At 36.0% G+C, this 18,842-nt stretch overlaps 1 protein-coding gene across 3 annotated transcripts in view; it reads right to left on the reverse strand.

Annotated features, from left to right (window-relative positions):
• LOC137251433 (organic cation transporter protein-like) overlaps positions 1-13,392 on the reverse strand; it is a 224,772-nt gene extending 211,380 nt beyond the window's left edge. For all 3 annotated transcript variants that reach the window (XM_067786005.1, XM_067786035.1, XM_067786026.1), the window contains exon 1: positions 12,755-13,392. In XM_067786005.1, the coding sequence (XP_067642106.1) occupies positions 12,755-13,132 (378 nt within the window). In that variant the 5' untranslated portion in view covers positions 13,133-13,392. The remainder of the gene's footprint in view (positions 1-12,754) is intronic.
• Positions 13,393-18,842: the final 5,450 nt, after the last annotated feature.

Consider the following 18,842-nt stretch of genomic DNA (forward strand, 5'->3'; position numbering starts at 1 on the left):
AACAGGATTTATCTTACGAAATTTGAATTAAAATTGGCACTGATATTTTTCTGCTCGCGGCTGTATATCGAAACTGGTAATTTAAATTTTTTGCTAGTTTTGCTAAATTTGTATGAAACCTTGTACTTTCACAATTTCAACTATTTGTGTTTAACTTGGAGATAGTACAAACAAATCCCTTTTAAAACCTTTTTATTAGTTTGAGCTGTATGTAAAATTGTGATCTACTTTGGACCCACTTTACCGGATCTATATCCGGCAAAGGACCGTCAGCATCGATAACACTCTCCAGAATCTTCGGGGAGTGTCTGTATTGCTACAAGAAGAAGAATATTAGCGAGTGCCAGAGAAAAGGAGCTTAAGTATGAGAGTATAAAATGTAAAAAGATCATATTAGAAAGTTATATCTATAATTTTTTAAATTATTTCATATTTTTGAAATTAAATAGCTTCGAAACACTTTTTCTATAGTTTTTTCTAAAGCACAGAATTTTTTTATAAACACTTACTCAAAATAAAAGCATTAATTCAACTCTGCGATTAAAAATAAATTCTGAGTTAGGCCGTTTTCAACCTGAGTTGTCCAATGCAGTTCTGAGATATGTGGTTGTTGAAAAGGGAGAACGTGTTTTAAATTTATTTTTTTAATTTGATGGTTTTTTTCAAAAATTTAAGGGTTTAAATATGTATAAGGACACATTCTATAGGTTATTATTTTTTTTGTTGGAATTTTTCTACATCTTTTTCAAGTGTACTTTAGAAACCATTCAATGTTGTTAAGAAACGGTAAAACGTCAGAATAATCATTTGTTCTTCAGAAATAGTAAATTGGACTTCAGAATAGTTAAATGTACTTTAGAAGTCGTAAAATGTACTTCGGAGTAGTGTATTTCAGAAAAAGTGATATGTATTTCAGAATAGTCAGTTTCAGTTCAGAAACCGTAAAATGTATTTCAAAAACCGGTAATTGTACTTCAGAAAATGTTAATTGTATTTCAAAGACTGTTAATTGTACTTCAGAAAATGTAAATTGTATTTCAAAGACTGTTAATTGTACTTCAGTGACAACTAAAAAGTCTTCTACTGTACTTCAGAATCAAAAAATGCGGTTCGATGAACGGCTAATCACCTTTTTCTTATGTTCATTCTGAAAGCACATTTTACGTTTTCTGAAGTACAATTTACGGTTTCTGAAATTCAACTGACTATTTTGAAGTCACATCACGTTTTCTGAAGTACAACTTCCTATTTCTGAAATTAAATTGACTATTCTGAAGTCATATTATGTTTTCTCAAGTACAATGGATTATTGTGAGATTGATTTCACGGTTTCTGAAGTACAACTTAGTATCCTGAAGTCCAACTTAAGTTTTCTGAGGTACACCTGGAAAAGCTGCAGTCAATAAGATAATTTTTTCTTTGAATAAATATTTTTTTTTACGGGATGAAGGCAAACAGTAAACTCAAAAATTTCGTACTGGATTTTTTGAACGAAAATACTATCCCTGTATTTTTTATACTCAGTTGAGCAGAGCTCACAGAGTTTATTAAGTTTGATTGGATAACGGTTGGTTGTACATATATAAAGGAATCGAGATAGATATAGACTTCCATATATCAAAATAATCAGGATCGAAAAAAATTTGATTGAGCCATGTCCGTCCGTCCGTCCGTCCGTCCGTTAACACGATAACTTGAGTAAATTTTGAGGTATCTTGGTGAAATTTGGTATGTAAGTTCCTGAGCACTCATCTCAGATCGCTATTTAAAATGAACGATATCAGACTATAACCACGCCCACTTTTTCGATATCGAAAATTTCGAAAAACCGAAAAAGTGCGATAATTCATTACCAAATACAGATAAAGCAACAAAACTTGCTAAATGAGTTGAATTTATGACGCAGAATAGAAAATTAGTAAAATTTTGGACAAAGGGGGTGGCACCGCCCACTTTTAAAAGAAGGTAATTTAAAATTTTGCAAGCTGTAATTTGTCAGTCGTTGAAGATATCATGATGAAATTTGGCAGGGACGTTACCCCTATTACTATATGTACGCCTAATAAAAATTAGCGAAATCGAAGAAGGACCACGCCCACTTTTAAAAAAAAAATTTTTTTAAAGTAAAATTTTTACAAAAAATTTAATATCTTTACAGTATATAAGTAAATTATGTCAACATTCAACTCCAGTAATGATATGGTGCAACAAAATACAAAAGTAAAAGAAAATTTCAAAATGGGCGTGGCTCCGCCCTTTTTCATTTAATTTGTCTAGGATACTTTTAACGCCATAAGTCGAACAAAAATTAACCAATCCTTTTGAAATTTGGTAGGGGAATAGATTTTATGATGTTAACTGTTTTCTGTGAAAACGGGCGAAAAAATTACGAAAAATGAAAAAAAAATGCCATAATTCTATACCAAATAAGAAAAAGGGATGAAACATGGTGAGGTAATTGGATTGGTTTATTGACGCGAAATATAACTTTAGAAAAAACTTTATAAAATGGTTGTGACACCTACCATATTAAGTAGAACAAAATGAAAAAGTTCTGCAGTGCGAAATAAAAACCCTTAAAATCTTGACAGGTATTACATATATAAATAAATTTGCGGTATCCAACAGATGATGTTCTGGGTCACCCTGGTCCACACTTTGGTCGATATTTGGAAAACGCCTTCACATATACAACTACCACTACTCCCTTTTAAAACTCTCATTAATACCTTTAATTTGATACCCATATCGTACAAACACATTCTAGAGTCACCCCTGGTCCACCTTTATGGCGGTATCTCGAAACGGCGTCCACCTATGGAACTAAGGATTACTCCCTTTTAAAATACTCATTAACCCCTTTCTTTTGATACCCATATTGTACAAACAAATTCTAGGGTCACCCCTGGTCCACTTTTGTGGCGATATCTCGAAACGGCGTCCACCTATGGAACTAAGGATTACTCCCTTTTAAAATACTCATTAACACCATTCGTTTGATGCCCATATCGTACAAACGCATTCTAGAGTCAACCCTGATCCACCTTTATGGCTATATCCCTAAATGGCGTCCACCTATAGAACTATGGCCCACTCCCTCATAAAATACTCTTTAATGACTTTCATTTGATACACATGTCATACAAACACATTCCAGGGTTTCCATCGGTTCGTTTTCCTACATGGTTATTTTCCCTTATGTTGTCACCATAGCTCTCAACTGAGTATGTAATGTTCGGTTACACCCGAACTTAACCTTCCTTACTTGTTTATATTTATTTTGGTGCTTTCACACTTTTCAAGTTTCGAAATAAAAAAACAAATATTTAATTTAAAAAAAATTTATCAAAAAACAATAAATAAATAGAAAAAAATTGGCCGGCTTGAGCAATTTTTCAAAAAGTTTCAAAAAAAAAAGTTTCAAAAAATCCCAATAATTTTATCAAAACACGATAAATAAAAAAAATAGTTAGCTATTTCGAGCAATTTTCAGCAAGTTAAAAAAAATAAATATTTTCAAAAATCCTGAAATATGTTTATAAAAATTTATATCTTGTGAAAATAATATAACCAAAAAAAAACTTTTTACAAAGGTACAAAGATGTCCAAATTTCCACAAAATCTGTCAGTAGGACGAATTGGCGTGGAAAGCGCCATGTACATTCACATATGTATATGCATAAGTTTGTATATATTTGTTGCTATGAAAAGATTAAAATCACAGTTTCTGCAAGTTTGACCTTTGACTTGCTCTGGGTCATGACCACATTTTCTAAGCCAAACGTAAACATTATTAATTTTTGGTAAACAATATTTTTTCAAAATTTGGATTAAACGTTTTTAAGCCTATTAGTGTCTAGAATGCTAGGAAAGTAATAAATCATTTTTTCTTGGTATGCATTCATAAATATATACAGACGTTTAACAATAAATTAGTGGTTACTACACATTTATTAATAGCGTTCATTCATAACCTTGTTTCTTACACATTTTAACATAAAACAAAACAAAAATTACTTCAGTAAAACTTTTTTAATGAGCCACAAACCTAAATGGGATAGTTCTTGGAAGTATTTGCAGTCCTTTTTTGTTCAAGTGTAGTTTTTTTCTTCTTCGAAAAATGGCACCTAAGGTGGCACTTCGCTGAATACTGTTCGCCCCGAACCCCTATGGCAATCCCCGCAATGCTGCTGAGTATTCTGAAGAACTTCAGCTGCGTTAGTTGCATGCATGCTGATGGGGAGGAGTCGTCTGGTCAATTAAAGCTCACCAGCACTCTTTTTGCAAGGGCAAGATTTGAGAGACCTGTGTCACCTTTAGTTTGTTTTCTGCGGTATCCCAACGAGCCGCACAAGTGTTGAAAAGAGCTGTTTTTACTGGCCGGTTTGGAGACGAACCGTTTTCGGTATCATGCTTTCTTCAGTGTCATTTTTCGTTTTCATTCTTATTAAACAAAGTGGTTTCGACATTATGATATCTTCAGTGTATTTTTTCGATGTCGCTTGAACTGCCTGAACTGCAAATTTTCGCGCAAAGTCGAGCATGAGTCCCATTTTGCATTTTTAGGCCATACAATCAAGAGTATACTGCCACAATTGAGTCCATCCTTGCATTATTTTTGCTGCCTAAAATATTTTGTCGCGGCTGGGCTGAAGTCGATGTTGGTTATAATGCAGGAGTGCCCGAAATCTGAAACCATATAGCTCGAAGCTAGATCAACAGCCGCATGGGCTACTACTTGATATCAAACAGGGTAGTCCGGTAAATAGACCCCAGCCTTTTTTATCTTTATTTAGTGGCTGATGGACAGGATCAGTTATTTCATAAAGTCGGTGTACAACCCTACAGAGGTAAAACACAATCGAGACCCCCCTAGCATTGTTTATCACCACGTCCACCACATAATATTTACTCTCGAGTGCCGCAATCTCAGTGTGATAACCGAAGACAGTGCTCCTTCTGTGGGCCTTGAGGAGTCACACACCATATTTGAAAATCAATCAGGCATTAGAACGCTGCTTTGAGGAACCATGACAGATAAATCGATGTAATATTATTTATTGGAACGATTTTTCGTAATTTCTTGCCTTTGGTTTGTTTTTGTGCCATCTTCAGTCTCAGTTTTCGTTCACTTTCTTGCTCCAAGTGCAGATTCATCGTGTAAAATCAGGCGTCAGAGCCACTTTTACACGCTAATATAAGCTTCACTTGTACCTGTGCTTGTTTTTAATTCTCTAGGCTAAGCGCTCAAAGGAGAGTTAGACCCCTCTAGCGGCAATTATTGAAGATTCGCTGCAGTGGTTAAATAACTCGCTACAAAGCGAGTTGTGCTTAATAGCGGAGACACAAATCTCTGTGTTACGGTGCTACCACCTTTTTGCTGCAACAAAATCTTCAGCAATTGGCTGTCGAGCTTGCGTCACGCTTCGCCACACAGAATTGCCGAGGGATGATGACGCATGAACTACAGTTATACAGCGAGCTTGACAATATTAAAGAGGAAAATGAAATGCTAAACAAGCAGTTTCTTGCACCAATCGTGAAATATCAGCAGACTGCTTGATGCAGCTCCGCTTCCCAGGTGAATTAGAGGCATCGCCGTGAGAAAATTACGTTATAGGGCACACAAAACTCAGTTGCTTGTTTCGAAAGAACTCTTAAAAGTAAAGAAACCGTATCCACACATTGTAGGTGGAGAACTAACGGGTTTCCCTCTGCATGAAGTTTAGAAATAACATTTCCAGCGACAATCAAGAGATTGCAAACTTCTTCGCTCATTTCTTTCACACTTACTCTGCTGTGGTTGATTCAACGCCTACAAATTATCCATATGAGCTCCATTTTAGTAACTCAATATATGCTCCACAGTTGTCGCCTGAAGATGTTCTATTACATCTAAAGACCCTAAAAGAATTCTTCAAATACGGTCCCGATTTGATCCCAACATGTTTTCTTAAAAAATGTGCGAAATACATTTACCAGCTCCTAACTGATCTGTTTAACCTCTCTTTAAAAAATGCTATTTCCCCATCGGCTTTGAAGGAATCTTTCCTTATCCCACTCCATAAAAAAGGAAGCAAGTCGTCTATTGAAAACTATCGTGGAATAGCAAAACTCTCTGCTATCCCTGAGGTTTTCGAAGCAATCGTTACTAATAAACTTAAATTTTCGATTTCTGCATTGACAGATAGTTCTCAGCATGGCTTTTGAAGAGGCAAATCAACCACCACCAATTTCCAACTCACGTTTTTAATGGGTTTAGAAACAATCTTCATACCGACGTTATATACACAGATTTCAGCAAAGCATTCGACAAAGTACGCCACTCATTACTTATTTATAAACTCGAATTGCTTGGTTTTCAACCTGGCTTAATTCGCTGGATCTCCTCCTATCATTGCGGTAGAACTCAAAGAGTCATTTTTAAAAACATTTGTTCGAATGTCATCGATGTTCCCTCCGGTGTGTCTCAGGGCAGCCATCTCGGTCCTATTCTGTTTTTGATCTTTATAAACGATGCTTCCACAACTATAAAATATTCTAAAATTTTAATGTATGCCAACGACGTAAAACTTTTTAAGTCATAAGCGTAGGCTGAAGAACGTTCTGTACTCCAGTCGATTTTAAATTGTTCAGTTATTTGGTGTGATGCGAATTTTATACCGCTCAACATAGAAAAATGTAAACTCATATATGTTTTTCACATGGGAACATACAGCCAGCTTCTTATACAATTTATGGCCAAAATCTAGAAAGCGTTGATGTTTTTGTCGACTTAGCAGTTACAGTGAATTGTAAACTTATTTTCAACCCTCATATTAATGCCACAGTTAATAAAGCGAGAGGAGTTTTAGCATTTGTGAAAAGATGGGCAAAAGAGTTTAGTAATCCTTACTTTACAAAAACCCTTTTTACATCATTGATGAGGCCGATATTAGAATATGGATCGATAATGTAGAATCCGGCTGGACCCAATTCAAGAATAGTTTTTACTTTTCGCCTTGAGAAAACTTCAATGGGACTCCTCGTATAATCTTCTTCCTTACACTAATCGGTTAAAACTAATAAATCTTTCTACTCTTGCAAGTCGTAGAGAAATGATAGGTGTACTATTTATGGCTAAGCTATTAAATGGATCGATTTCAAGCCCATTTCATTTGAACGAAGTAAACTTGAATGTTTCATGCCGTGTTTCAAGGCATTATAAACAAATATTTCTCAAACAATGCAGAAGCAATTTCCAACTAAACGAACCTTTTCTATGTTTTTGTGAAGATTATAACCCTCACTCGAGAATAATTGATGTTTCGGACTTGCTCTTTGCCATGAAAAAAAACTGTTCTATCTTCTCTAAATAATTAAAAAATTATATTGATCTTTTGTATTTTTGAATCTATATTTCTCAGCTGATGAGTTTCTCTGTAGCTGAGCAGTTTTAGATCTCGGCGCTTAAGAAGCCACTGCCTCTCAAAGACTTGGTAACAATAAAAATTATAAATTATAAATAAAACATAAATAAGAATTAGAATACAAAAAAAAAATGTATGTATTAACTAAAAAAAAAAATTAACAGGATTAGCCTGGTTTCATCGGACCACTTGAGTGCGCTGCCACAACGTCCGAGAAAAAAAATGCCTTACACTTTTCAGTCCGGAATGAATGAAATTATAATGGAACTGAAATAATGGCGTTGGAAACCTCAAAATATCCAGAGCTTTCCAAAGTCGTATCTAATTTGATTAATGGTAATACAGAAGATATCTCAGCATGTCCCTATAAAGGGGTAATTTTTAGAGGTCCACGAATTTTGATCCCAAAAGGCTTTCAGTCTAACTTTCCTTAAGAGTTACGATGCACAGTAGTCACCAAAATGAAACAGCATCTCTCTGAGCATTGAGGAAGGCTGCATATAGCTTACACTGGATTAGTTTAGGATCATCAGAGATTCTAGTCGTTAGGAATGCTCCAAAAATCCAATCCATTAATAATATATTATCTCACATCTCCTCTGTAGCTCAGCAGTTTCATATCTCGGTGGTCGGCAAATTCCTGCCTTTCAATGACTCGACATAAAATACTTATGTAATCAACGAATTATACCGATGCGACTTTCTTTCCGTTAGGTCAGGATATGCTGGGTTATGGGATGGGTATTATGCTTTTAAATTATTTTCTCTATACACACGAAATCTACAAATATACCACGTAACTTCTCATGGCAGTGGCTTAGCTAGAGTAGGAGTATAATTTAAAAGGCGTATTCGCATTCGATTAGATTCTCCAAAGGCGTTCATAAATAACAAGTATACGATCGTCTTCTAGGTGTGAATCGAATCAGCGAGTGAGAAAAGGAGTTCAAGTATTGGATACTCAAAGCGAAATATATAACCGTTACCTTACTTTGGAAAATGGGACAACTTCACTATATTGTTAGCTTCACATAAAAACGTTACATAAATTAACCAGAGAAACTAAACGTCACTTAAGTTGTGTAGCGTAAAGTCAAATTTGACCCTGGTGCATCTCACATAGGTAATACTCAAGATTATTCTCTTCGAAAACAACGACCATCTCCTTAGATTAACAAGCTCAGACATCGCAATAAATATTTGGACTTGAGTCACATTATATCTCAAGTTGATAACCAGCACGCTTCTCAAATATCATGCATTTCTTCTCAACACCGGCTCAACTTGAGAATCCTATCGTCTTAACAAAAAGAGGACTTTTATAAGTCAAAAATATATATTTTTTTTTCATATGGAGAAAAAGACATTTATTAACTTGTACTCAAATGTGATTTTCTAAATGTACTCAAATGTAAGATTCAACCCAGTAAACATTTACGTTTAAGTCACCGTAGCACCTAAGTTGAGAACTAGCATACTTCTCAAATCTCAATTCTCAACAGTGGCACAACTTGAAAATCATCATTCTCAACAAAGGGCGATTTTTTTATGTGGCACAAAAATGCTGTTTCTAAAGTTGAGAAAAATATAGTTCTTAATTTGTATTCCAATGTGATCCTCTTCATGAAAATAAAACAAAACATTTACAGGTTAGATTAGGTTGAACTGGCCAGCCAATAAAAATCATACATAAGCCAGAAAGCAGTGTCCAGTTATTCTGCTCATCGTAAGTCTTAAGTTTTCTCTCTTTAGAGATATGAGCAACTTTGCGAGTCTAACCTCATTGGATTTGCACATGATCTTAGGAATTTCTACACGCCTTTCTCCTTAACGGATTGGAACGTCTACCGTTGATTCAGCGAGTGCTGCACCAATTTTTGCCAAGTCATCGGCCTTTTCGTTAGCTTCTATCTCTTTATGACCGGGACCTCAGTATATCTATGGTCCGGCCTGACCAAAATCTCTACAAGGTTTCTTTACATTTCAGGATACTTCTTGATGAAGTACTATGTGATATTATTGCTTTAATTGGCAGGTTAAGCACGCTTCCTCCAGAACCTCTGCTGCTTTCTTCAAGGCTACAATTTTCGCGTGTATGACAGAGTAGTGATCTGGCAGCCTGTACGAGCTACTTATTTCTGGATCGACACACTAAACAGCAGATCCGGCCGCTGCTGTTAATTTTGACCCATAGGCAGTGGAGTAGCTACCTTGGGTGGCACCCGGTGCGGAAGTTGATGGTGTCACCCGATCGAAATTAAAAAGCAATAAATTGTATATGATAAAGGTCATGGATCAGAAATAACAAAACACAATAATAACTAAGACAGAAAAGGATTTGTTATACAATTAAAATGTCTTCTTTCTAGCTTTGACAGCTGCAAACTCAGCAATTACTTCATCGAAATTTATATTTTGTATTGCCTCGTGTTCGGTGGCCAATATACCAATATTGTTAAGCCGCGATTTGGTTATTGTTGTCCGAAAATAGTTTTTTTTTTTTTTTAATTTTAATTTACTGCAACTTCTCTCACATGAAGCTACGGACACGCAAACCATCACGAACAATTTCAGAGCAATCATAAGATTAGGAAGAGATTCTGTAAAATCTCAGTAACCGTAACATTAGCGGCTTTTAAGTATCTTCGCAGCCTTGGTATCTCCAATCATACTTAAAAATCGATCCAGACATATTCTGAGTTACATCCCATCTAGCCTGTTTGGCTTTCCTTTGCTGAAATCCACTTTTTCTTTTGGATGTATGCACTCCCCGGGGCATTTCTCACTGGATGTTTGTTTCTTACACTAAAACAAAACGCCAGTTGTTATGGTCTATAATGTGAGAGTATTTTCTCATAAACTAGTTAAGCAATATGAAGCGAATTTACTAAAATGTTTATTAAAAAAAAACTAGAAATTAATTAATTAAACTAGTTAGTAAAATTATTCGAATAACAAGATTAGTAAATTGCTTAATATTGCCAGTCCATACGTACTCACTCAAAAATTACTGATATGACATTAGCCATTTTTGCATAACCCTATAGGTTTCACCCATAGAAGTACTAGGAAATTAATTCAATTATAAAATTATCTTACCTGTAAAATATTCGATTTGAATCAATCAATCTTTTCAATTTTCACAAAACAGCACTTACGTCTCTAAAATATATATATTTTTTTTCTTTTTATTATCTATCACTACAGAATAATTCGCGTTTTACAATTCACGCCAACCAAACACAACACACTTCACGAAACAAATGAGAAATTTTGCAACAGAGACGTGAAAGATCGTGAGCATGGGACGGGGAATCCCCCATGGCAAACAGTTGCATTTTGCATGATGAGCGTCAGACTATTTTGTGGGTATAGCCGAATTATATATAGAGCTAAGCTAGCGCTAGCGGGGGAATCCTAGAAAAAGAAATGTTTGTTTGTACATTGTTCTTAAAATTGTGAGACCGGGTGGGTGTCACCCCAAAAAAGGGGACACCCGGTGCGGACCGCCCCGCCGCCCCCTTTGCTACGCCACTGCCCATAGGTGTAGTATATTGTGGCGAATTTTATCATCACTAAGCTGTTAGTAAATAAAGGCACAATAACAAAAACATTAAAGCAAGCTACATTTGTGTACATGAACACAAGAATCATCATTCTCACACATACATTGAAGGCGATGAAAAGTACATGCACATATGTACATATCCAGCAGCTCGAAGTGAAGAGATATCTCACACATACATATGTAATCATCAGCCGAGTTCTTACTCACACACACAAACGCATATAACTAATTACCAAGCAGGAGATAAAAGAGTTCTAGAAGGGGAACCCTCTAGACCTTTGGAGAAATATGCGGACGAGGCAACAGAGAGTATAAAAGCAGCGCAAACTGAGTAATAACCATTCAGTTTTGATTTATGCACGCTATTAGTGGTGAAGTATAATTGTGAAGTACTACTCCCAAAGTAATCTAAATAAAGACCAGTTGGCAATACTAAATATTGGAGTGATTTATTCAACAGTTTAGCGATTCGAACGTTAGCAGAAGGTTTCAAATAAGCGGAGTTTGCCAAATATTCGTTACAATATGTATAGTATTTTCTACCATTTCCACATACGTTTTGCGTTGTGCACCAAAGATAAACTTCAAAGCTCAGGCACGGAATTATATTGTAACGAATTTACTGCAAATCCTCTTATTTGCAACCTTCTGCTAAGTTCGAATCACTAAACTGTTGAATAAATAACTCCAATATTGAATAATGGAAAATGGCCTTTATTAAAGTACTTCACAATATCACTTATACTTTGCAACTAGCTTGCTTAATAACCAAACTGACTGATAGCTTAAATGAAATTGATCTCTCGCCTCCACTGCTCTCGCCCTTTTATACTGTCCGACCTTCTCGTTGCATATTCTAAGCTTTTCTAATTCCAGAACTTACTAGTTATAAATTTCTCAGCAACACTACAGATGTATAATTTTTATAGCTTCTCTCATACCACATGCGCTTGTATGTGTGAGCGACACTTCCCCAATCACAATTGCATACCTTTAGGAGCATTTCATATAAGATATCTGCATGTGCTTGTGCGTTGCTTCTCCGCCGCGTGCACGCGTATGTGTAGACATAATGATTGAATTATTGATGTGAATTCACGTCACTGCTTAGCATCGGCCTAGAGATGGCAGTACGCCTTAGTGCTGCCAACATTCGTAACAATATAGTCCTTTCGTCCTATTCTAGATGACGCTCTACTGCTATTGCTATATGGCCTGCCCTATATGGCCTGCCCTGAAGCTGTCTTGCAGGCTTTCTTCGTTCTCTCTTATACATGGAGTTTCTACGCCCACTTATTATCTAGGATGCCTTCTTGTGTTACATTTAACATGTTAACCTGGCTCCAGATACTTAGGAAAAGCATACATACATAGAATTATTCAATTTATAGTGTTCAAATATTGCTATCGACCACTTGTTTATTTATCCTCAATGAAGAGCTGTTGGCTTTGGTAGTACCAACTTGGAGAACTCTTTTATTTTCTAAGATTGGAGAATAATTTGAGAATGATGTTGGATATCAACTTGAAAATTATATATTTCTCGAAGGCTGGAGATGTATTATTTCGGTGTTTGCTGAAAGTATAACCGCTTCTTGCTTCTTAAAAAATTCTACTATAATGTAGCAAATCTACTACCAAACGTTCGAACACTGATTCAATCACACCTTCGCAAATAGATTTTCTTACAGGTCACGATTTAACTGAGCACACGAAAGATCTGCGTATGAAATTTCAAACATAAAACACATCAAACAATTGTGGCGACCGCACTTACCTGAAATGTGAAACCGAATATATGAAATGTGGGTGGTATTTGAAAGAATGTCAACAAAAATGTCCAAACAGTTTGCCATATGCCAATATGGCCAATAAAAGTTGAAATCACATCACTATCTTCACAATTTTCACTTAGCACCGCTTTGTTAGCTGGGGGCAGGCAATCATTCAAAACTACACTGTGTTGTGTTTGATCCTTTTTCAAATCATCCGAATAACGACGAAAATCCAAAGCGATTACACTAATTTCAGGCGTACGCGGTTTGGTATCACGATAACCGCCATATAAATTTGATTCGATGCTACCGCGCGAATTGCGCTGATCATTTAAATTACAATTGAAATTTAGTGAACCACGACGCAGGACACCGCTCATTTTGAGAGATTTTCAAATAAATTTTTTTTTTGTGAAACAAATTTTTTTTTGTTTCAATTTCAATGAAAATCTTAACCGTTTTCTTTTCGTAAACACTTGTATGCCGTAAAGGCAGAAATTATTGCATTTTATTAATTGTTATTTGCACATTTTGTTTGTACTTGCTTGCTTGTTTAAAAAAATTTATTTTTAATCTGATTAAAATTTTTATTTTTCATTTATTATTTGCGTTTTATGGCTGCACCGTTCTTCACTGCATTTCGCACTGCAGCGATCTAACTGAATTTTATCAACTGTATGTTGATATTATACGACAAGCTAATCTATAAAATTAACAGCGCTCTTTAACACGATAGTGGCATATTCAAATCGTTTTAGCAATTTGCTGTTGTTAACAGTGTCGACAACACTATTAGCAGTTTAACAGCAGCAGTACTGTAAATGTGCGTCGATCTATGTTTGGGACCGACGCTGGAAGTGTTTATAAGAAATATTTAACTTGTGCCACGGTTTTTGCTTTTTACATATAACCAGAGCTGCTCAAACTCTTTATACTTGTATTAATTTTGTTTTTGCTTTGCACTGAAGAATTGGCACAGATACAAATACACACTTTGTTTATAAAAACAAGTAAGGAAGGCTAAGTTCGGGTGTAACCGAACATTACATACTCAGCTGAGCGCTTTAGAGACAAAATAAGGGAGAATCACCTTGTAGGAAAATGAACCTAGGGTAACCCTGGAATGTGTTTGTATGACATGGGTATCAAATTAAAGGTATTAATGAGGGTTTTAAAATGGAGTGGCCATTAGTTGTATATGTGAAGGCGTTTTCGAGATATCGACCAAAATGTGGACCAGGGTGACACAGAACATCATCTGTCCGGCATTCCTAATTTGTTTATATGTATATTTAATATCACAAACAGTATTCCTGCCATGATTCCAAGGGCTTTTGATTTCGCCTTGCAGAACTTTTTCATTTTCTTCTAATTAATATGGTAGGTGTCACACCCATTTTACAAAGTTTTTTCCAAAGTTATATTTTGCGTAAAAAACCAATCCATTTGGTATAGAATTATGGCATTTTTTAATTTTTTGAAATTTTCGATATAGAAAAAGTGGGCGTAGTCATAGTCGAATTTCGTCCATTTTTAATACCAAGATAAAGTGAGTTCAGATAAGTAGGTGAACTAAGTTTGGTAACGATATATCGATTTTTGCCCAAGTTATTGTGTTAACGGCCGATCGGGGGGACAGACAGTCGACTGTGTATAAAAACTGGGCTTGGCTTCAAACCAGTTTCGCCCATTTTCACAGAAAAGAGTTATCGTCATAGAAGCCATGCCCTTACCAAATATCACAGGGAGTGATAAATTTTTGTTCGACTTATGGAATTAAAAGTATTATAGACAAATTAAATGAAAAGTGGCGGAGCCACGCCCATTTTGAAATGTTCTTTTATTCTTGTATTTTGTTGCACCTTAACATTGCTGGAGTTGAATGTTGACATAATTTACTTATATACTGAAAAGATATTCGACATCCGATTTGCTAATTTTTATTCTAATAGCAGTAACGTTCCTGCTAAATTTCATCATGATATCTTTAACGACTGCCAAATTGCAGCTTGCAAAACTTTTAAATTACCTTCTTTTAAAAGTTGGCGGTGTCACGCCCATTGTCCCAAATTTTACTAGTTTTCAATTCTGCGTCATAAGGTCAACCCACCTACCAAGTTTCATTGCTTTATTCGGAACTTACATACCAAATTTCATTAGGACACCTCAAAATTTACTCAAGATATCGTGTTCACGGACAGACGGACGGACGGGCGGACATGGCTAAATGAATTTCTTTTTTCGCCCAGATCACTTTGATATATAAAAGTCTATATCGATCTCGGTTAGTTTATGCCATTACGGGGTACCGTTATGCGAATAAAATTAGTATACTCTGTGAGTTCTGCTCAGCTGAGTATAAAAAAAATTCATAGCGCTCCCATATGCCCTCACATATAAATTCAATTCATATGAAAGTGCTTGAATTTCATATGAAAGTGCAAAGAAAAAGCACTTCCATATTAAGCCAAGGCACTTCGGTATGATATTCAAATTTAAACTAACAAATTGACAACAAAAAATTTTTCAAAAATATTGTAGCACTGCTAAAAAATTTTATTTCAATTTTATTCATTAAGGGGACCATCAAAATTCTTTAAACATTTAAAATTAATTTTTAATTTAAAAAAGTTTCAGTGTACATACATATAATTTTGTATACTTAGGCTGGGTGCGAGTTCGCATAAATTTTAGGTACCTAAACTAATATTCCACTGGAACTTTCCAGCACTGCAACAATTTAAAAAGCTGTCAAAATTGTGCAAGATGATTTGTTTATTTCTGCTAAGATAATAATAATAATACGGGAAATTTGGTAATTTTAACGCTTTTTCATACTTAAAAAGAACAGAGGTCAATTAGGGTCCGCGGTAAGTACCTATCCCAAGATAGCAGTACAAGAAAATGCAGTGGCTCCGTTTTATAAGGCTTTATTTCCGAACATAGTGGAGCACATGCACAATGACTTTTTCCACAATCTCGAATTCAATACTGTGATGTTGGTGGGCCTCCAATAACTTCTTTAGGCCAATTAGTGCACTTGGTTGCCAAACATGTTCAGATTGTGGTCCATGTTTGAGAAGGATCCAATTCTTGAGACGCCAACATCAGCTTGAATAAATTTGAGCTCACCATCACGTACAATCGATCGGACTTTAATCGCAGCAGGGACCATCGCTCTATGTTCTATGATTTACTTAAATTGAATGGACCATAGTACGGGTTTACAAGTATGATATGTATGAGAAGGAAACACTTCCTTTCTCTTTCTAACACACTGCAGTTTGACACTTCGGTCAGTGTCAAACTAGCATGGAGCTCAGTGGATCCTGCGTGGAACATGCGTTTGACACTGAACGAAGTGTCAAAATTACCGGGCTTGCTGTCGTGGAAAGCGACGCAGAGAAACAAAAAAAGGAGCGGAATATCAGATATAGGTTGCCGTGATCGTAAATTTTTTTGAACGAGTTTAGTATAAAAATTTAGTGCATCTATATGGATCCTACAGAAAATTGTACAAAAGTCTTTAATTAGGGTAGCTGAGGACGCGTAATTATTCCAGTATTAAGAATAAAAACACGGGTGCTAAGTTTTTCTACCCGTTCAAAAGTTCTCAGCGAAAAACAGTTTGAAACCGAGGTCGACTGCAATAATCAGTCCAAAAATGTGGAAAGAGAAATGAAAAGACGCGTTTTGTCCTGTCATCAATGGTCCAAAGAGAAAAAGTATTCGAATTATTGGAAGCGAGGCAAAAACGCGTCTATTAATACCTCCCCGGACGGTTTTGGCCGTGTTTTAGCAATCGTCCCCGGTAATAAAGCATCACAATTTGTTAATTAAATTTGTCCAAAACATATGGATTTTAAAGAGAAATGTAATTAAGTGCTCGTTTGAAAGTAAATAAGGATATTTCTTTGTAATTTTACAATAAAAATTTTACGCAGTTTTCGTTAGCAGCTACTACACTTTTTGGGACCTAAGAAGTACAACAGTGCCAAATAGCATCCACAAAAAAAAAAAACGAACAAGAACAAGCATTTTATCAGGTGAGCGCGACTGTGTATGTGCGTGCTGCTACATATCCTACTTGTAGACCTTTACATATACAATATTGAAAAATCAATATTTTTGCTTTTGAAATTTGACGTTTGAATTTAGGTTGAAAAGTATGCTCACAAAAATTCTGAATTTTTATTTTGCACTGCCTTACCGACAGTTTCCAGTCTTAGTTATTGTGATCTGCACTTCAATATAAAAAAATTTCAACAGCCCTGCTCATAACTAATTAAAACTACAAATAACGATTTATATTATAGTAGTTTCGGCGACCTTGTGAGAAATTGGAAAAAAGGTGTTCGGAAATTTTGGCATAATGTAGGTTAAGTCAGGTAGGACTGGCCGGATCCCATGACATAGACCCAATGAGTCTATAGTATTACAAGAAATTTGTTTAACGACAATCTGAAATGCCATATCTAAAATCGAGAAATATGTTATAAAATAACACTGCTTTCTTGAAAAATATTAGGAGCTTTCTAGGATCAATAGCGCTTGCTGCTTCTAGATCTGACAGCTGTAACACTTTTAATAGCTTAGAGTCTTAGCCAGGCGAGCGCAGGGCACGGGCGCAAAACGAGCTCGATCGTTTCTTCGTCTAAACTGTACTTCATGCTTCTGCTATAAGTGGCAAGGCATGTCACTGAAAGAATTTGATGCATTCAGGCTGTGTCTTATTAGAATACCTGTCATGAGCCTACAGTCCCCTCTTTTTGATGAAAACAAACCCCTGTTAGTTTAAAGTTGTAAGACCTGCACATGATCTTGGCTGTCGCCATATCTTAATCTCGCCCAATCTAATTGGGACATCTACGGTAAAAGCTTAGAGGGATACATCCTTTTGAGCTAGTTCATCTAACCTTCTATTCCCATCAATTCTCATAAGTCATGGTACCCAATCTATATGTATGCTTCCCCCCTATACCGTTTCTTTTCAGGGATTGTTTACATACTCCAACGCAGCCTCAGGGGGCTTAGAGCAATTTATATTTATATTTATATTTATTTATTTATCCGCGACAGATATTTCTGTTGTAAGAGGCGAACATAATACCAAATTGATTCAAGGGGCTATGTAGAGCAACCCTTACAACGGGTTGCCAACGCAATTTATAGCTTCTCCAACCTAATTGTCAGCAAATACTGTTTCTTTAGCAGCCGAGGCTCTGGCGACCCCAAATTCCTCATGGATATAGGGGGTGGAAGGGTGGGATGGCCTGGACGGTTTCATTTGGTCACACTGAATCGTTTCCGGGATGGTCGGGCTGGATCATCAACATCGATACTACTCCTCAAAACTTTCTGGGAGTGCCCCTATCACTACAATAACTGTACTACTCCTACAACATCGACTAAAGGGCACTCCTAGCATTTTTCCATGCCTACCTATAAGGAAATTCCCAGTAAGTACTCCTACAAGTGTGAAAGTGTTATCCCTTCATGTTGTGTAAAAGTGACGGTATTTCTTAAGATCACATTTGGGCCAAGTTTGCTTAGATGATCGATACCCCGCAGCTTGCATGTGACGTTCTTTGTCAGCAAGAGCCCGCTTTGTCGTGCCGTGCCTATTAAGTTCGTCTGCAATATATTTTCTCTCAATGTCCCTCAATATCCCTGAACTTTTGTAAGATGCTCACGGTTCTGCAGAACTATCTTCGAAAAGATCTGCGACAATTTAATGTTAGTTCAAAGTTGAATGAGTAAGAGCCAAGGGATTTGATTTGAGACTAAGCTATCGCTAAAAAGAACGATTTCCATACCACGATAGCTGTTACTTCTACCTGAAAGATACTAGAGTGATCACGTAGCCTCAAAAAAGTTGGAAATCGCCGTCCTTGAAAGAAGGAAGTTGAAAAGTGCTGTGAGCCATTAATTAGAAGCCGTTGAGGATATCGTCCAAAATTTAGTGGCAGGGACGTTGTCCTTGTACTCTATATACACAGAGTGAAAATTAAGAAAATCTGTTGACAACCACGCCCACTTTCTAATTTTTAATTTTTCTATTTAAATTTAACCTTAATACAAAATATTCAA

The sequence above is a fragment of the Eurosta solidaginis genome, chromosome 1 (genome assembly GCF_040869045.1).
Source record: "Eurosta solidaginis isolate ZX-2024a chromosome 1, ASM4086904v1, whole genome shotgun sequence".
Lineage (NCBI taxonomy): Eukaryota > Metazoa > Arthropoda > Insecta > Diptera > Tephritidae > Eurosta > Eurosta solidaginis.